The 20,281-nt window shown below is 41.1% G+C and overlaps 1 protein-coding gene across 2 annotated transcripts; it reads right to left on the bottom strand.

Moving 5' to 3' along the window:
- Positions 1 to 246: 246 nt before the first annotated feature.
- ACSL5 (acyl-CoA synthetase long chain family member 5) lies at positions 247 to 20,267 on the bottom strand. Of its 2 annotated transcripts, XM_035330454.1 has the most exons (22): positions 20,112 to 20,249; positions 15,080 to 15,148; positions 11,750 to 11,935; positions 11,078 to 11,186; positions 10,352 to 10,416; positions 10,172 to 10,273; positions 9,728 to 9,827; positions 8,347 to 8,525; positions 7,621 to 7,653; positions 7,348 to 7,399; positions 6,843 to 6,916; positions 6,317 to 6,394; positions 5,736 to 5,870; positions 5,126 to 5,260; positions 4,952 to 5,047; positions 4,350 to 4,422; positions 3,437 to 3,525; positions 3,241 to 3,357; positions 2,664 to 2,807; positions 2,041 to 2,142; positions 1,610 to 1,681; positions 247 to 1,228 (listed from the first exon to the last, which is right to left on the bottom strand). In XM_035330454.1, exons 3-22 carry the CDS (start codon positions 11,903 to 11,905, stop codon positions 1,088 to 1,090), a joined length of 2,052 nt encoding a protein of 683 aa, XP_035186345.1. In that variant the 5' UTR covers positions 11,906 to 11,935; positions 15,080 to 15,148; positions 20,112 to 20,249; the 3' UTR covers positions 247 to 1,087. The 2 variants fall into 2 exon arrangements, with proteins under 2 accessions (XP_035186345.1, XP_035186344.1); XM_035330453.1 differs by lacking the exon at positions 15,080 to 15,148 and having other exon boundaries at positions 20,112 to 20,267.
- Between the last annotated feature and the right edge of the window lie 14 nt (positions 20,268 to 20,281).

Here is a 20,281-nt window from a genome sequence, read left to right as displayed (position 1 = left end):
CATATATTGTCGTACTATAAGAAGAGCAAAGCTGATTAGAGGAGCAATATCTTGTTTCACGCTAGCTTATTGCCTCATGGCTTGAACTGCAGCTAGGCCCTGACAGCACAGGAAATGAGGTTACAGACAGCTACAGCACAGCCTCTGAAGAAAACTATCCATAACCAAGCAGCAATAAGTCTACAGGTGGATGCCTGGTTGCAGCAGAGAAGAAAAAAAAAACAAAAAAAAAACCACAGGCTTTGGTCTGAGTTTGTAGTCACAATTTATTGCATTTTATATCCTTAAGAAGGACACTTAAGAGTTTGAGTTACTAGGCTCGTAAGTTCATAAGTGTATTGGCTTTATAATTGCCATTGCATTTGAGAACATGTGCAAAACAAACAAACGATCCAGTGTCTCCCATAGTAAAGCTTGAAACATGTTTGCTTTACACACATGCATTTCATAAACCAGTTTATGCCCAACTAATCACTCATTAAAAACAACATACAGTATGCAGTCCAAGGCTAGGAGCAGGAAGTTCATTTTGTAGTTGCTGAACAGATGTTAAGCCCCTATTTATATTGTGACAGCTTAAATTGAGACAGGTGTGTTGAGAAGGTTATATCATCCTGAGTGGAAACTGAAGTGTTATCTTCCCACATTTTATCTTTGAACTACCTCGCCCCCGAACCTACAACACAACTGCACGAAAGTTCAGTCTGATTGCAGATCGAGCCACAGGTTCAGAATGGAGTTCATACTCGGAGCAAGAAAATTATATTCTCTTTTTACAACAGTAGAAATTGCATACTTGGAAAAGGTTGAGGCTCTTCAGTATTTGTGTGCTTCATTCACAGCCCAAGGAAGAGGGAAGTTCTGGCTTTGTCTAGACATCTGATGCACAGTCCCGTGAGATTCTATACTGCCAGTCACCAGTCATGGAGTAGCCATCTTCATCTGAAAGTCCTTTTTCCCAGGATGCCAGAAACAAATATATTTAAGTTCTCCTTGCTCCCCTCCACTCATGCTTGTGTTCTCCATAAGTCATGTAGTGTTACAGATTTGTTTGGATACTCCATTCAGTTTAATTTAAATTAGCCACTTATTCCTGCATATTTGAATAGAGGGCCTCAATCTGCTGCTGGAAGAGTTTAACAAGTTCTGCTCTCTTTGCCTTCAGTGTTGGTGTCAAGAGTCCATTTTCTACAGAGAACAGCTCTGTGTGGATGTAAAGGTCTTTAACCTATTAAAAGAAAATAATTTAGCACATGACACAGAGTTACTTAGAGGACAAACAACAGTTCTCCCCAGCTTCCTTGAGCTTAGTCCAAGAACTCAGTCTCTAGTAACTAAACTGTTTCTTTGGTGCAAATCAAACTCCTTCTGACAGAGAAAGATAGGCTGGAACTACAGTACAGCTCCTGCAGCCGATGGGGAACCTCCACTCCATTCCATAGCAATTGCAATGGTTGCCCTGTACACCTACCTGCCTCTCAGTCAAAAGACAGGTAACCAGGTAATGCTTCCCTGCCTACTGCAATCAGTTTTACAGCAGGAACAGACTTCCCAGCCATTGTATTAGCAATACAGGTACATGGGACAAGCAGGATTTGGAAGTACTCACTTGTTCAAAGGATTTAAGACCAGCCTGTTTCCCCAGTCTGACCATATCTTCTAAAATAGCTTTCTTCACTGCCTAGAAGAGACAGCAGAAGCAATGTGGGTAAAGCTGCCATACTGTAATTGGCTCAGGACCACAACCACTGCCCAGTCAATAAGAACTGAGATGGCAAGAATACATGTATATATTTCAGCATTCAGCATTTCTCATGTTAAGAAACATGGTGACATATGGTGACATGACCACTACAAGGTCATGCCTATCATCTCATTGGAAGAGAAACAATGATAGTCACTGAAAGTCACGCAGTCACCCAGTATTAAGCCAATTTAAGTTACAAAAAGGTGGGTAAAAAATGAAGTCAAAGCAATGCAAGATTGGACTTCAGAATTAAAAATCTACCTATAACCCACTAAGAAGGTAAGACCACTCACTGGGTTTTTGCAGATATCTTCATAGGAACCCTTTATTCCCAGTTTTGCTGCAAATTCTGGAAGTGTCTCATGATCAGGAACCACTATACCTATTAGACAAGACTGAAAACAAGTAGGAGGAGTCATGATTATACCAAGACAAAGCATTTCGAGTTACTTGGATTGTCTACGTGAGAACTTGATAGTCAAGAATACCTCTGTACTAAGTCCCATCTACATCCCAATCTGCAGAATTTGGAAAGCAGCTACACGGACTTTGAAGCCACTTATCTGAGTTCTGACAGCAGCAGTCCAAGTGCTCATGCAGCACGTCTGTTATGTGCTAACCACTCCAGCAACTGACACCTTTATGGCAAAGCAGTGGAGACACTGTACAGAACTCACCTGACATACTAACTCCATACAAGTACATAATTAACCTTTACCCAACTTGCAACTTGATACCAAGATCTCCTTTTCTTTGGTGTCAAGAGGGAAGGCTGTAGAGAGGATATGCCTATAAACGTGCCCTTGAGAACAGGTCTTGTTCAAGTGCTGTAGTATATGTTAAAGTTTGTGTCCTGATATTCCAGAACTCATTGTGGGAGGAATCTTGCAGGATGCTCACTTGTAATATCACTTACCCTCAAACTTTCCCCATGTACAAAGACTTGGGCTACAGGAGCACTTCTGACATAGACATTTTCTATCTTCTCTGGAGCAATGTATTCTCCTTGTGCAAGTTTAAATATATTCTTCTTCCTATCGATGATCTTCAGTGTTCCATTCTAGAAGTTAAAGGTGGAAGCCATTAGTTTCAAGTGCCTGTCTCCCTTTTATAGGCAGCAGAAGATAATGGTTTGTTTTTTAAATGAAAGGCACATGATAATCTGGAACTAGTTTTTGCTCTCTAAAAGGGCACATTGTCCAATTTCTCCAATAACTGCAGACATGATTAGACAGTTCCTGTGTTCTCCTGTGACAAAGATAAGAGACTTTGTCTTCATTGTAGAAGATTCATATTCTTAACTACTGCACTTAGCAGGCGCTATGCAAGATCTTATAACCTGACTGGCCTTTGCCTGGAGTTACATGGCGAACAATTTAACAAAATATTTTGTAAGCTTCTATCCTAGAATTTATTTCTGCAGCTTTGCATTATGTTGTAAACTAATATGGAATTCACATCCAGGGGATGGTTTGTATTAAGCAATTACTCACGGGCATCCATTTCCCTATATCTCCAGTGTGAAGCCAGCCATCTTTGTCAATTGCTTCTGCTGTCTTCTCAGGGTCTTTCAGATAACCCTTGAACACATTTGGTCCTTTAATGCAGACCTACAGCAGGCACAGAATATTGTTAGTCACAAGCCTTATGTTTCAGTATTTCCTGATACACACAGGAGATTGTACCTACCTCGCCTTCATTATTGGAAGAGTAGTAGTTCATTTCTTCCACATCATCTAATTTTATGATGTTACAAGCCAGAGGAGGTCCAACATGGCCTAAGGAAAAAAAAAAAAAAAAGAGATAGTCGACTTATTGATTCTGCTAGGAGTTGGACCTATTTAATATAAAACTAGAAAGACTAGGTCCCCCTACATATGACTTTAGTGATAGTAGATACCTAATGGGTCTATTCGCTACTTTAGTAAGAAACAGTACTGTTTGATACCAAAAGTTCAAGAACATTATTTATTATAAATCATTTTTCAGACACTTAATGCAGGATAAGTAGCAGTTAAGTCTCAATGTTTAGAGCCATTTATTGGTCTAATCAATCCTACCAACCATGTGCCACCCTTGCCTCCACAGAACTCCCCCACTAACCCTGGTGTTTATTTTCATTTCATCCTCATTATGATCTGGAGTTATGGTGCAGGAGGATGGTGAACTAAGCTTGAATTTAGAATGCTCAGTACTAAAAACACCCCTCCTAAGATGAAACTTAAAACTCCAAGTTAGTGTCGCCTTTCAGGAAAATATTCCTATCTGGCATTATAATCAATTCTCTGAGGTAAACAAATTATTTGCAAGCTAAAATTAGTTTTCTTAAAGCCATTTGGGAAGTTCTCGTCAGTTTGCTCAGCTCTGTACGGACACTCCTGCACCATGGGATAGCAGATAGGCTGAGCTAGGTCATATTACACAAGAGATGCTCACTTATTTGAGCTGAATATTTTGGTATCCTGTTAACCATACAGGTGACTTGCTACCAAGAATCATTTTGAGGTTAAGCACTCAGAATTTGTCTGTCATTTAACTAATAGCTTGAGTGCCACTTTCTATTGACAGTTGTGCAAGAGTTTCCAAGTCTCAGCTACCACACCTGTTGTCCAGTCTCCAGGCATTGAGAAAGTGCATCCAGCTGAACATTCAGTCTGGCCATACGCTTCAAAGATCTGTGTGAGAAAGCATAAACATCCTTTGAACACAAGCCCTTGGTGTAAAAGACCTCACGGTTTCCACTATGCCCATGCACAGATCTCCTCTTAAGGAGGAAACCAAGACAGTATTATCCTATTTCAAATTTCCTGGTCTTACTGGTGTGAATGGATGCTCTTCAAGTTCAGCTATCCAAACCTTGCTTTGGTTACCTCATTCTCTGTACTCTGTTCTCAGATGTACCGCAGTAGGAGCTTGCTGACTATCAAGATAAGCCACAAAACTCAGAGGCAACTGCATGTTTCTATTTCTGCTGCTCTATTCTTCCTCCCAGGACATACAGGAGGTTTCCCAGTACTGTAGTTTGATGTCAATTAGCTCTGCAAAATGTTGTTCTGTTGCAGTTAAGCCTCATCAAGCAGCCTGTAAATACTGAAGACCGTGACAGCAGTGCGTCCAGGAACAAGCTGAGCTAGACCACAGCTGCATCACTGATTACACCCAAGTGACCATCAAATAGGCATTCAGTAAAAAGAATCAGCTTACCTGACAGCCCAGTGCTGCTCTGAGAAATGTCAGGACAGAAGGAGATATAGGGGCTGCACCCGTTACCATTATACGCACTCTTCCACCCATTGTCTCCTACAAGTGAATTAGAAGCCATCAGATCAAACTCTTAGCATTACATTGCTTGAGGTACTTACAAGTGTAAGAGCTTACCTGAACTTTTTTGAAGATTATCCAATCCAAAATGCTGTCATTTCTCATTATGCCTTGTTTTACTTCAGCCATCTTCACAGTCATAGCAATATTTAACATTATTTTTTTCACTGGGGTATTTGCACCACTTTGTATCTGTAAGGAAGAGTATCAGACCCTCAGGTTTCAACTCACATCTGTACCTCCAGTTCTTTATTAGGAGACACCATGCATGACTTTGGTGTTCTAGGACTTGTCTTCACTACTGCCATGATCTAGGAGATGAACCAAGGGGCAATAATGTTTTGTGTCGCTGCAGTCATACATCAGTTACAACTCTGAGGGCTAGCGATCCTTCTAGCTTTGCACTTGCTTGACTTTCATACGGAAAGTGAGCAAGATCTTTGCCTCAGAACAGCAACAGACCTATCTCAGCCATGACCGCATACACTGTTCTTATAGTCCAGGTCTCAGGGATCTTCCATCTTCTGGGAAAGGATTTTAAAGAATTCCTTCTGCTAAGGACTAATTAACCTCATGATATTATGATGCATTCAACTTCAATTTGAATGTGCATACTTGCTTAGATACATGAACGTTAAGACAATTTAGCTAAAAATTGCTCACATACCTTGTCATATATTCTATTGAGTAGTCTTGGTACAACTGGAAATAGTGTTGGCTTCAAGGTTTTCATGTCATCGGTCAGCAATTTGATGTCTCCTTGGAAGAAGCCTACTTTTGCTCCACAGCTGTAGACCACAGTCTGAAAATCAACCAAATGTCAGTCAAGGATAATTCATAGCTTTGTTAGCCATAATAATTTTCTGTGGAAAGCAGCATGATTTCCAATACTCAAGCATAGTGTTGTTGATGTGTAAATAGACTTTGAGGAAATATAAGAGCCAGCAGTTTTTGCTATAATTTGATTTATAGATGACTAATGGCTTGATGTCACTAATTTATCCTGCAGATTTGCAGATTGCTGTCACAGATTCAGTGAAGCTGGACTGAAGAACAAAGCTTCCTTACAGGAAGTTGGTAGCCATATGTTGGAGAAGTAACTAGGCATTATTTAGCCTGTTTAAAGGTTTACCTTAGGTAGGTGGGCTTAGCCATTTAGGTATGGCTTCTACCAGGTGTTACAGTCAATTAGTTTATACATCCTATGTCTTCTATGGAACCTTAGTAGCATGCACACAGTCTACTTACCTGTACAACTCTCTCAAACATGTGAGCCAAGGGGAGATAGGATATGCTGATATCTGAAGGCATACATTCAACTGTGTTCTACAGGAGAAAGAAACAAGTATGTCAGCACTCTCTATGCCTGCTTGAGTAGAAAGTGAGTAAGTTTGGATCAATTTGAGTACTTTGAAATACATGCTTTTAAAGAGACTGAAGCAATTTAGGCTCATCCACCATCTCTTCAAAACTTGCAGCTGTAACTGACTCAGTCAAGTTTGAGACAGGACACTGGATCAGGATTAGTTTCACATTTCAGCAGAACTTGCAATATGGTAGTTTAGTACACTTGGCATGTAGGTCTGACTCATTCTAGAATAACTTCTAAGTAGTTCTTATTCAAAGTCAAACCAAGTTATTTACCATACCATTATCCCATGGAAACAAGGGATAGTGCCTACAGGGAATGAGTTGTTTGCAGAAGATGCCCACAGTAAAGTCATTTTCACCACTCAGTCACATAGCCTAGAGATCACCGTTAACTGTAGCTTACCTCTATGCTTCTAAGGAAGGCAGCAGCATTTGCAACAACATTCTCATGTGTCAGCATGGCTCCTTTAGGGTTACCTTTGGAGAGATCAAACAAAGTCAACTGTGAGTGACTGCTGCTGCAGTCAGTTCCCTATGTCTTCTTTGGCTCAGTCACTTTGAGCTGCCTTGGTAATAGGCTCAGTCATAGCTTGCATTATTTTAGGAGATCATAAATACATCTCATCTTGAGCACTTTCAGCTATGGCCCTAAGACCCTGTATTTTTCACAAGGTAGGACAACATATATTTGGTTAGTCTCCCCTCACCCAGCTCTAAGAAGCTTTGTCTTTGTGCACTTGACTTGTAGTGACAATGTCCCGATATACTGAGTGTCCTCAGTAGTGGCTTGGAGCTGGTTCTAACTTATTCTTTTATGTTGTTAGTATTTCCCTTTTTTGCACTGGAAAGTTAGTGTTTTTAGTACAGCAATTGTTTTAATATGGAAGCAACAATATGCATTCTCTTACCTGTTGTACCACTAGTAAAACATACAATGCAAAGATCTTCAGGCTTAGGAGGCTAGAGGGAAAAAGCCACATTAGGTCAACAGTGTAAGGATTATTATGTTAGTTATCAGTATTTACATACACTTCCTGAAGGTGACAGAACTAGGAGTTGTTTGGAAACATCAAGACAAGATATACAAAAAATCCTGCCAGCCTCCTTTCCTAGCAGCATGGCAAGAGGTCTTTTCGGAGACTAGTTTCACAAGTTTAGAACTATTCCACAGAAATACTTACATTTGGTTTTCTGATGTTGTTTCTTCCCAGCTCCTGTAATAGAGAAAATGCAGCTTAACAATTGCAACAGAAAGAAGTGCAGCAATAGCAAATGAATAGGTAATTGGGTTTCAAATGTAATGTTATAGTTGGACTCTTGAAATTATCTCATTCAGTGAGAGAAGTTGGTCTTCATGCATTTAGTACTTGTAACTTGGAAAAGCTGACTCCTGAAACCATGAAAAGCATGAATGTGTAGAAAGTGAGTATAGCTGCTTAAGGGATTTGGAAGTCCTGAATAGAGGTAGTTCATTTTTTTTTTTTTTTTTTTTAATATGGGCCACATCTCTTACACTCCACATTTACACCTCGGATCTGGAAATTAAGCCTAGTATTGGGGTGTCAAAACAGCCAGTAATTTACACTTAAAGTTTTATTTAGAATCAACTGGCAGCATAGAAGCCTGGTAAATCCTGTTACAACTGTACCATGAGAATGCTAAGGAAGTCTTCAGGTTCATGTGTAGCGTCCACAGCATATGAGCACAACTCTAGTCAATCGTTTGAACTCTGCAAGTCTACTTGGCTAAATATATCAAGTTTCAAAATGACTGCTCATTAAGATCTCTGATACAGGTGTGACGACTGGATGATTCTTATATTAAAGTGTCATTGTTGCCAGAGAAGGTGCAGTTCTCTAGTTAGTAAGGGATTCCTCTGCAAGATCAAGAAGTCTTTAGTCACCTACCTCAACCTCCTGTAGTGCTAGAATTTCAACTCCCACTTTAGCTGCTCTGTCCTTGAGCTCTTTATCGAAGAGATCCATAAGAATTATAGTCTTCATACATGGGGTCTTTCCTTGTTCACAGTTTTCTAGCAAGATCTGTGCTTTCTCCGGCTTGTCACAAATCACTACGCTTATGTCAGCTACAGAAAAGAAATCACAGGTCTGTTCTGAGGACATGGGACACCAGTGAGTGACACCTCTGTAGAACATATACTTAGAATGTAATATTGGTTATGCTCCAAAGCCATTTGCATTTGGTTCACATGGATTCGTTGGCTGGCTTGACAGTGCTAAGAAAGTTCTTTCCTACTAGGGCCAACTGACTTTATAGCTAGAATCTCAGTTTTACTCAATGTGAAGCCTTTACACTGAAGAATCAAGGACAAATATCTTCAGTCTTAGGCAAGACAAGTATTTATTCTTTTGGTATTGCCCTAAAAGCTCACTGATGGTTAACTTCAAACAATTTTCCTTAAATCTAAGGAATTTAGGCCTGTTTGAAAGAGGTAGCTATAATTTGAGTTAATGCCTCTACTTCCCTGTAAGTGCAAGAAAGCTTTATTCAATTACAAAATCATTTACCAGTAAGACAGCAGAGGAATTGGATTTGTCTGAACATGCTGGTTCCCCATTAACCTAGTAACTCACAGCTGTGTACTACTAAGGCAAGATTCAACTACTGTTGGCAAGATTCACCACCATGATTGTTGAAGTGCTTTTGTTTGGCAAATCCTGTTTATAGGTTGGATCCTACATAGTTGTGACAGCAGTTGATTTTTATTTCCTTCTTGCCCTCAATCACCCCCAGACGAGGGAAAGAAATTTTGAAGATGCATTCAAGCTCCCTCTCCAGTTTCTTTCATGATGGCATGCTAGCTGTTCATTCTGTAGAACTAAACAGATAGATTTAGGCTTATCTCTACTCCTTCCCTCCTCTGCTCTTCGTCTCCTAGAACTATTTAAATCAGAGACACGCATCTAGTCTTAATTTGCATGCAAATCTGTCTGCATTGTCTGTTTGGCAAACAGTGTGGGAGTTCAAGATTGCCAAACCTCAAAGAGCTAACAGTTGTTGACCCCTCTGATTGCAGCATGGTCCACAGAATCTAACAGGTTGTCACTGGACTTGCCCCCAAGACACTAGGAGACATCCAAACCCACTGCCTTCTTCTAAGCATTGAATCTCTTATCCTGCAAAGCAACTTTACAGAAGCACTTTCTATAAAACTATAGGTTAAAGCTACTCTAATTTTTTGCATCAAATTCCTTTGCACTTTAAACTTCTCAAAATAAATTTTCCTATAGAAATCATTACTATGAAGTAGTTGAAGTCAATATTTACCTCTGTTGACAATATATACAATAGCCTCTGGCCCCAGAGTGTCATAGAGTGGAACAGCAACCATTGAGTAAGTGTAGCAGGCATACTCTGAAATGATCCACTGAAGAGAGAAAACAGAGCTAGAGAAAAATAGTAGCTCACAAGACAGGATTACCTAGTGACTTCATATAGCTTGACTAGCTCATGCACACGTTAATAGTGGTGTTTGTGTAAGGAGCATGTCTATGAGGTTCTTACAGTATCAAGGGTTCAAGATCATTATCTTTTGTATAACATGCCCAGCATAGTATGTGCCCAGTGGGTAGTAAGGGAACTAGGAGGGGAAAAGCCAGTTGTGGTTGTTCCTCACGTGACCTCAAACTATTTAAATAGCAAGCTGAACAGACCCTCTTCTCCCCAAGATGTCAGAATATTCTGGTAAATAACATTCAATTTGTCACTTACCTCTGGCCTATTCTGAGCAAAAATGCCAATAAATTGGTCTGATGATGGTGTACATCCTTTCTGCAGAAGCCCTGATCCCAGGTATTCAGCTCTATCCAAAACCTGTAAGAAAGTTTCCTCCTGTTTTAGTGCTACAAAACAGCACCCCAAATTAAGTCATCCATGATGTACAACACTCACCTGTTTGTACGTCAGCCACTGATAAGGTTGGTTGGGTTTTCTGTAGCCTAAACAGCTGCCGTTTCCTAATGGAACAGTTCAGAAAAGCAGCTGTAGAGCTCAATACTGAAGCTGCATCACACTTCAGTGCAACATTGGTAAGTGGGAAGTATTTTCAGACATCTACCTAACTGTGTGAGGCATGGAAGTGTGCAGTGTCCACAGTTAAGTACATTGCACAAACAAGGATTCTAAGACTGATGGCTTCATCTTTATAAGCAATACTTCCAGGATCTAGTGATATTTTCCCATTTCACAACTCAGCTGAGTTTGAAATAATTTGAGATCTATCACATTTTCATGTCTGGGACCCCTGAAGTCATACAGACAGACTCATTCTTATGAGCAGGCAGTAATCTTACACTGAAAAAAACTCACCCACTTCATAGGACAAAACAGAGTTTTATTTGCACACACCCTCTTCCCCCCCCAAACACTTGGTATTGCTAAGTCTTCACAGGACTCTGTTACCTTAAGCTCCCAATGTTTGCTCTTGCCCAATCTACCAACTGCTACTGCTTCCAAATCGAGGGGGGGAAATATGGTCACTTGTCACTCCACCCCACAGAAGTCTAGGAAACCTTAACTGTTACTACAGACAAGAAATGATGCAAAAAAGCTTGGAACCATTTTCTTTTTTTTTTTACTTGTGATGTGTAAGTACTAACTGGCATCTGCAAAGCTTACCAGAAGCATGCAGTCCTCTCTGGAAAACTTCGTACAAGGTTTTAGCATCTTCAAAGTAATAAGAAATCAGGTTATTATCTGTCAAGATTGCAGCTCTTCTGGCTCCTCCCTAGGAACAGAGCAAGCACAGTTATGAATCCAGTTCAGAACAGATGCAATGCCATTTGTTCCTCAGCCAGTCTGCCAGCCATCCCCTTTAAAGCATTTCAATGCCATTGGATTGTCAGGGAAGTCTCATTTTCCTTCCTGGTTTTGATTTTTCAGTCACTAGTCACATGCAGAGGAATTTTGTATATGGCCTAGACTAATATTCAATTGTAGGTTATTGGAGAGACCTTGACTAAAATCAAGCGCTACCACTTACATGGTTACATGAAGTCCTACGTCTCAGTCTAGCATCAACCTCAAAACAGATGCAAATCATTTATAGTACATACAAAAAAGTCAGTGACAGCCAAGGGTATGAAGCACACCTAACCCTGTTGGCAAGAGCTGCAGTTTCTTACTCCTGTTGTCTTAACACTTCCCTTCTCCCCACAACACTGCTGAGCTGTACAGCAGGTTTTGTATCTCAGACAAGAGAGTTCCCACAGATGCCAAGAGTCAAAATGAATTGGTATTCAGGGCAAGCTTCTCAAAATGCTCCATCCCCAAACGCAGAATAAGCATTACCTCAATTCCTATCGACTGCTTGTTCAAGTCAACAGGAGGAAAAACAGGTTTTGGCCTGCTTATCACCCACAGGGAGATGACAACCCCAAATACAATAAGAGTTATCAATGCCGGTGTTGGGAGCGGTGAGAACAAGACTTGAAGTATCCAGATCATTGTGCTGGATCAGTGCAGTCGGAGTTGAACCTGAAACACACAGGAGGTTTAGTAGGTATACGTTAGAAGCACTCACTACCTGTAAGCCAGGGTTACTTAAGTAGTTCGTTAAGCAATACTACAGATTGTTTCAGCTGTTTGCCCCTAAAGACTCCTGGTACAATAAGGCATACTTATGCAATGCTTTAAGCCTCTTAAGAGATCTAAAGTCACCTGTCCCCATAAATCTTAATCCATTCTGCATCCACCTCCACAAAAAGCTGAAGTCCAATGATGTCAAGCAAGGAACAGATGACATTTTTTTTTTCCTGTTCAAGAGTAAAAATCTGCCAGTATATAATTTCTCAAGTATATATAAAATTATAACGCATATAGTTCAGAGATGTGAACAGTGGAAGAAAACACCTCAAGACAGCTAGAGTCCAACAGGAGCAGGTATTGCTGAAGCTTACGCAGATGTAATGAACTTGTAACAGTCTGCAGGAAAAGCAATGTCCTCATGATCAGCTGCTCCTACTGGAGATCTGAGTCTATACCAGGAAAGTGCTTCTGATGCTGGCAGTGTCCTCAGCATAAGATACAGCTCGAGTCAAAACTCTGAAAGATAATTTTGCACAAAGAAATGGTGACCTGGAAGTCACCGTGTGCATCGGAAGTCTGGCTGGGAGATACAGAAGCAGTTTTGCTGCTTGCATCTTGCAGTATCTTCCTGCAAGAAGGGAAGCAAAAACTGAGAATACAGGATTTCCTCACAAGAGATGCAAAGAGACATTTAGTTCCTTCTCCTCTCTTAGGAAGAAGTATTTTAATTTCCAAAATGCTCTGGTATTTTTCAGATTGAATAGCCAAGGCAGATCTAGCACAGGTGACTGCATTTATTCAAAATGAACTCAGATCTCACTAATTTATCTTCGCTAATATCTAAACAAGTATGCAGGACATGACATGTCATGCTTTGCAAGGTCAGTAACCCCACCCTTTCAAATTCCTTCATGCACAATTGAGGGGACCCAATCAGTAGATATGTCAACTAGCAACTAAGTGACTCCTTGTACAAGAATAATACCAAGTATTCTGGAACAATGGGCTCCAGGTACCCTTTAATTAGAATAACTTGAGAAAGATGAAGTTATTTTTCAAACAGTAAATTCAGCCAGGTCCCAAAGTCAGAATTTGGGTCTCTGCACCCAGACTGATCAGAGTTAGATCACCCACATGAGGTTTATGGGTTTATACTTCTCAGTTTCCAGTGGCTATGTTAATTGGCAACCCTAATATGTTCTCTGGTGAGAGAAAAGTATGATGTTTTGCATGCTCACCATCTGGATAAGAACAGGTAATGTGGAGCCTTGTCAAGTCCAAGCTGCCAAAAGCACATCACCCATGTATCTGACAAGTATCAACTCCCTAGACCTACTCATTTTCAGTTACAATGTGCCCTTCAAATCCCTGACCTAGATCTCATGCATTGAGAGAACTGCCACCCAAAAAATTGGGCTACATCAAGAACAGCCTGAGCTACTGCCTTATGACAGCATTGAATGACACCTCTCGTCACTGGACATACCACACCTAGGAAATGTCAACCTATTTTTCCTCAGTACAGAATACTGCCCATCCCCATACCCTTCCTACCCTTCCTTTGGCTTTTATCAACTGACTCTGGGGAGAGAAAAAAAAAAAAGTCTCCAAGTCTCCTAAAACCAGGTCTCCTTTTAACTCAGAGCCCATTGCTATATCCATATGGCAGAGCAAATCACATTTGAACCACTTGTATGTCAGAAGCTTAGCCTGTGGGAAGATGGCAAATCTAGAGCTCAGCACACCTATCCTCCCATCCTGTTAGAGGGATACCAGAGTGCTCATGTCCGGTTACCCTGGATTTTCATTCATAGCAATCAGTTTCTGCAGTCTTTTTTCCATCCCCAGATGGGTCAAAAGAAGTTTTCACTCAATGTGTTTTATATGACTCCTCCCTGGATGTAAAATTCTCCCAGCGAGCAGTAAGAGAAGGGAGCTATGTGCAGGCAGCTGAAGGGAGCACATGCCTGCGTAGCTGTACCAGGGTTAATGGCTGAGTTGTGTTCTCGTGCTCATTTTAATAGCAGTTTAAGGACTATTTCCTAGAAACCAGGAAGGATTGGTTGCCTTTAGAATATCATGCTAGAGGTAATAAGGAGAACTGTTCATCATATCTGTAGCACAGTTCTTTTCTGTAACTGATTAGCAGTGTTAATTAGCCTAATCAGGCAGATTGGTGCAGTTGTCACAAAGAACTACTGTCTCTTAAATAGCCTTATTTGACAGAAAATTAATAGAAGACACTTGTCTAACCTTGCTGTGGTAAGGATTCCTAACCCCAAATGCTCCATGCAGCAGTAGGTAGGGCACTAAAAGCTTTCAGTCATGGCATTCTCATCTTGCTGGCTCACATGCAAGGCAATCTTCCTAGATGTCTTGGCACAAGCTGACCATTGAGCTCTGAAAGATAATGATGCTCAGAGCAGAGAGCGCAGAGAAGTCTAGGGATAACACCTGATCAAGTGTGAGAGAAGCCTGAAGGTGATTGAATGCAGCAAAGCTTTTGCCTTCAGGTTGAATTGATTCCACAAGTCTCTTCCATAGAGAAGAGAAAGCAGGCAGTAGTCTTACCCCAGTGTGACCTAACCAGGATTCCTATAACTGAAAATTATTCTTGACTAGTTACAAGCCCAACCAAAACAATTTTAAATTTAAAGAAACATCCTATGACAAGCTCATGTCCAAAACCTGGAAAGTATCATGTGTTCACTTGCTTCTAATTATTTTTTTCTAGTAAGCATCATCTCTAGCCCACTTACAATACTGAATATGTCTGTATATGCAAGAGGCAAAACCTAACATCCTTTAAAACCACAGAAGTTATTGTTGTGTCAAAAGTACAAATACCTAGATCTTGTTTACATTACATGAAAAATATGCTTTTCTTACCTGAAAGGCTATTTTAAATTCCCTTTACTTATTACAGTGTTTTGCTTTTACTTTCCAACTGTGTTTGCTTAGTTGGCTTTAGCCCCTACTGTCAAAGTACACAGGGTGTGTTATTCAGGCTGTGACAAGAAACCATAAGTAAATTTATCTCAACTTCCAGATCTAAGCCAGTTGTCTGCTATTCCTGGAGCTTACTGTAAATACCTGTGAAATCCAAGGCACTGCTAATTAACCACCTCTGGCATCCTTCAAATGCCACTTAATCCATCTGCCCTGAAAGCAGAAGAGCCAGCAGAGAGGACAGGAACTTTTTTTTATTGAGTCTTCTGTCCATGCACTCCATCCTTGATATGTGCCACAGAGTAACCACAACCTGAGTTTAACACACAAGTCGGGTACCTTTTACATAGATGATACCTGATCTATATGGGCTGAGTGAAAACTCAGCTTGGTGCAACATGCAACAGTGCCAGGGCATTTTGACTGTAGGGTGAGTGAGCATTAAGGGCTTTCTTAAGCATGCAGAGAGGCTGGAGTGCTTAAAACCCCAGGGTTTTGAGGGACTTAGCCCCCTGTGACCAGAAAGATGGGAAATGCACAGGATGTCTCAAGCCACCTCTGTTAGTCCTCTTGTGCAATAAGATGCTAGATGGTTAAAGTGTACTTAGGTTGTCTGACCTGATCAATGGTCAGGGATAAGGTGCACCAGGATCAGGAGTGCAAAGGCTTAGGCTCCCCTCCACCACCCCCTTTTTATCAAAAGAGATTACAGTGATTCCAGCTACAGCCTGAAGTTCAGGACTGCGTGTTCTCATTTCTAGTGTCCCCCCCCCCCCCCCATAATCTCCAGCATGATTCCTTCATTAGTTAGAGGAATGCATTAAAGTTGTTCTCTATTCTCTGCAAGTCAGCAATCATCGGAAAGTAACTGAGCTCCGTGGTTTCAAGCACAGAGGTTTGAAGAAAGAAACTTACCTATCTCACAGCAGTTCTTTACAGACAGCAAGTCTCTCATACTTGCACCATTTCACAGGCATGGGTCAAGCACTGCCTGTGAGATTTTATTGTAGTGTAACATACTGACTCTGAGCAGGAGTAAGTAGCAGCCCCAGTGTAGTTGGTCCTACCCTAGTTTGTTAACTAACCACCATTAGCTCACCCTTTGCATTTGCTTACTCATAGTGCAGCTCTTGCCTGTCTCCTGCAGATGTGAGCCATGTTCCAGTTCATACTTAGAAGCATTATGTCCCATCTTCCTCCAGCTGCAGCAAGGAAAGCTGGTGTTCTGCAGGGTTTAGCATCCAGAGGGAAGCTAAAGTGCAAGATCTCAACAGCAACTGCTGAACAGAGCCACGCACAAACCACATCACCTGGGAGATTTGGGGCTCTGGAGACAGCTCACTTCACAAACTCAGTTATGTAAAGAGAAGTAAGATCCCAGAGCTAGCTGCAATGGCTTTTCTCAGAACCGTGTTTAGAGGCAGACGGATTTATATCTAAAGCAAAACCCACAGTAACTTGCATTAAGCCTGAGATGCACTTTGCTTTCAGAGTACTTCTTACAAGAGCTACGGCCAAACAGTTCAAGTGTCCTTTGATCTTGCCTGAGAAGCGCTCTGCCATGGGAAAGCACAGGGCCTCTGTAGTTTACTTTCAGGAAGTACAGCACTTGTGGTTTCAGACTAGATGTTACAGACTATTTCTGGGTCTTCCTCTATTGAACTCAAGCTCTCAGTATTCTAAAATAGAAAGAACGTTTTTATAAAGAACTTCGCTTATATTACCGCCCCTCCATCAGGAGCACAGTGACACCATGACACTGCTTAGTGCTAGGGCTTTGTCAGATAGCTGCTGAAGCCAAGCTTTCAGGGGTAATTTATATCAGGTTTTCTCCTTGAAAGCTACCTATTCAGGAAGTATATTGGTCTCACAGAAAAACAGAACAGCTGAAACACCTAAAACTAGAGCTCAACTTAGAAATCCATAGAGAGCCCCCCAGAAAACTAGAAAATGATCAGTTAACAGCTTACATAGCCACACAAAGAACAGGCAGCATTGAGAAATTTTAAGTATGGATGTCTTTTATCACAACATATTACAGCAGTCGTATTACCAAGAGCAAAGAGCAAGCGTATATCTGAATTTAACTAAGTTCAAGATTAGCATCTGATGGCATGCTACCAGAGCTTTCCTAGCAGGCTCCTGATAACCGCGTTATCTTGAACCTCATAGCTAAGCACTACATTTGCACATGGTTTGTACTAAAACTGAAGTGAATAACCATCAGCAGGGCCATTAGCAATAAAACAAAAGTGGAACTTTATTACCTGTCCTAACAGTGCCTCAGAGCAACTACAGAGGAGAGAAGCAGCAATCAAAAGCACATACCATGCTGTAGACAAGGCAGGAAGCCAACCTCTTTTCCTTAAATACAGGGAGCCTTACGGGCATAATAGCAAACCAAAACCAATTAGATAGTAATCGTGTTAAAACTACGGCTAGTTCCCTCTCCCCAGTTTAAATAAATCAGCAAGCAGAAAAGCATGCTGGGAGCAGAAGTTATGAAAGGGAGGAACCTCAGTGGTTAGAAAAAAACTACAGAGGAAGTTTTTCTTTTTTTATTATTTGGTGAAGCAAGGAGGTTGAAATTTAAACGTTTCTGAAGGAGATGAGAAGTATTCTGAGATCTTTTGGATTTATATTTGTAATTTACCATTTATAATCCATTTGCTTGTTTTTTTCTCTATGTATAAAGCTGCACTTTCAATACCAGGGATTATCTCCCTATAACTGTGCTGTACTTTAAGGTGAGCAGAGCTTTGCAGCCTGCAGTGCTAACAAAATAGTTTGAGTATAGTATTTCTTATCTACTGCTCTAACATACTCATTGGTAGGCTGCATCAAGGTTTCTGCTGATTCCTGGGGGCGGCCCGCCAAAAAAAAAAAAAAAAAAAGCTGCCTAGTCCATTCTAAATTGCTTTCTGCTGTAGCAAGCTTAGAGAGGTAGGAAGGCAGTAGCTTCACCTAAATTGCTTCTTTAGTGTCTTGACCTCAGATTTTGGAAATGTTTTCCTGCTTAACAGTTTGCCCACCTGGAAGCTTTTCTATGCTGTATGACTTCAGAATAATTTACCTAGCCAGAATAAATTAAAATAAAGCTAAGAAGTTACACAGCTTGTACTTGCATAAAGAGTTCTACTTGTCCTGGACCTTGGCTTGCTAAAACTTAAGTTTCTGCTAATTGCTATTATGTCTTCATTGCTGCTGCAAGCTTTGTGTTATTGAAGTAAAGCTAGCTTACTCTGCAATTTTGGCATTATTCAACAAGGCACACCTGTAGGGAAGCTGAGGGTTAAATCACTGATTTTGTCATGAGCTTTGGATGAATGTGAAAAAGAAATAGCTTGTACTGCACAAAGCTCCTTTGCCTACCCAGAGCTGCTCCTGTGGCATTTAAGTGAAGTTGTGACTTTGAGCTCTAATAGTACCAATTGTGGTTCAATTATGCTTAGAGAAAGGCAATGCCTCTTACACAGAATGGAAGGGAAAGACAGGCTCCCAGCCCAGCCAGCTGCATTAACAACTTCTGTGAGTTCTCTGAGGATTTCTCCCTTCAGATATCTGACCTCAGGCTGTTATTTTTGGGGGGAGGAAAAGTAGTGAATCTGCCCTGTCTGTGTGTGATTGGCTGTTGGGTGGCAATGCTGTACGTCTCAGTCAGATGCACAGGCAGGCAAGAGAACTTCACAAAATCCATGTGAAGGATAGCTTTTCCTTAATGATTTATACTTTTTAACACTCATAAATTAAAATAGAGCTGATTCTCTTTCCCCAGTATGCATAAGAAATAACACAAAAATGTTGAGGGTTATTATTTGATCTGAATAAACCCCGGCTTTTTAAAGAAGGCACAAATCTTTTTGTTGCCAGTAATTCTTTGTCAAAAGATAAAGCAGAGCAGAGTCATGAATAACCCAACCTTTGTTTCTTTTTGTACATGGATATAAAATGTATACCTGCGTCTTTCATACCTACTAGTAAGTTAAGATCAGCACAGTAGAGAATGTATATAGAGAGTTTGTTTCCTTCCTATTGCCACTGACACAAAAGGAGCGGTAAGGTGAGCTTTTATAACAAATGCTAAGGTCATGCACAACACAAGCATTAGCCATCCAAAGATGCCCAAATATCCCATCTATCTAGAGCAAATAGAATCGGTTGTAAATAAATGAAGGAGAAGCGCTAGCTCAGTGCATAGTTCTCTCTGTTGTCACTTCAAGATTTTGTGAGTCTGTGGGAAGGATGGGCTTACTCTATCCGAAGGGGTTTTCAATTCCTGTTTGTTTTCTGAAAGCTATACAATTAATAATTCTGTAGTGACCTGCTATTTTTTTTTTTTCTTTGAGGACAGCCTTCTGGCTTTTGTAAAACGAACTGTACAGGGACATAAGTGATCTCAGAGCATAAGTGGGTTCCTCAGAGAATGCAGCATGAGCAGGATGATGGGCTGGGACTTAGAAGAGGAGCACACATTTAGCCAGCTTACTTGCAGCTTGGTTTCTGGTTACCCTTTCTTTCTGCTGTCCTTTCCTTGGTTACAGCTGCAGCTCCATGCACAAGCAGAAACTTGAAGAAGGCTCCATCTCTATAGCTCTGAAGATTGTGCTTTTATTTATTTACTAAAAAATTATTGTAGCTGGCTTCTGTGTTTTTAGTTAGGGATTAAGCTCCTATTGTACTAAGGTTTGCTGATACCCTTGTGTGTGTAAACAATCCAGTTTTTTACTGACAACATTTCAAAGCCTGCCTCTGGTGCTGCAGAACCAAATGACAGCTCCTTTTGCGGATCTCTGTTTTCACGAGGAACCTGAATGGGAGCTGGCACTAGCACCCCATGCACTGGATCTTTAAACAGACAAAACCAGCATGCTGATAAGAAAATGGCTTCAGCCTGGCCAGCAGTCAGGTTTCCCATTCCAGCCAGGCTATATCAACAGGGAACACTGAGGTGGTTGCTCTCACTCAGGCACTTCCTCTGGCCGTGATTTCTTTATATGCCTCTGTGAGCCCAGACCCTCTCCTTGAGCAGCCAGCTACTCGGTTGTCACCTTTAACAGCACCCAGCACATACATCACTGCAAATTTGGGCTGTTGTCCCCCTTGCAGTACTCCTGTGCAGGAGCAGGAAGCCTAGTGCTTTGGAAAGCCTGGCTCAGACCAGGAGGGATTTGCTTACCTTCTGTCTACCCGGGATGGGGAGGCTGGCACAGCTGCTTCACTTCTCTGCTTTACAACTCCAAGTGGGAGCTCGAGGGCTGATGCTTCCCCGGCTCCTGCGGCAGGACTGAGCCCCGAATCATCGGCGTGTGGCTTTAATAAACAGGCGATACTGCACCCAGGTAACCC

This window comes from Oxyura jamaicensis, chromosome 6 (genome assembly GCF_011077185.1).
Source record: "Oxyura jamaicensis isolate SHBP4307 breed ruddy duck chromosome 6, BPBGC_Ojam_1.0, whole genome shotgun sequence".
Taxonomy (NCBI): domain Eukaryota; kingdom Metazoa; phylum Chordata; class Aves; order Anseriformes; family Anatidae; genus Oxyura; species Oxyura jamaicensis.
This window is presented reverse-complemented; position numbering and strand designations above follow the sequence as displayed.

What these genes read in the sequence shown, in the direction of transcription:
- ACSL5 (XM_035330453.1), bottom strand. Translation starts at nt 11,905, where the DNA reads ATGATCTGGATACTTCAAGTCTTGTTCTCACCGCTCCCAACACCGGCA. An exon ending in TGTTTGAGAGAGTTGTACAG is followed by an intron (nt 5,871 to 6,316) that starts GTAAGTAGACTG and finishes GTTGATTTTCAG; the next exon opens with ACTGTGGTCTACAGCTGTGG. An exon ending in ATATAGGGAAATGGATGCCC is followed by an intron (nt 2,808 to 3,240) that starts GTGAGTAATTGC and finishes TTTAACTTCTAG; the next exon opens with AATGGAACACTGAAGATCAT.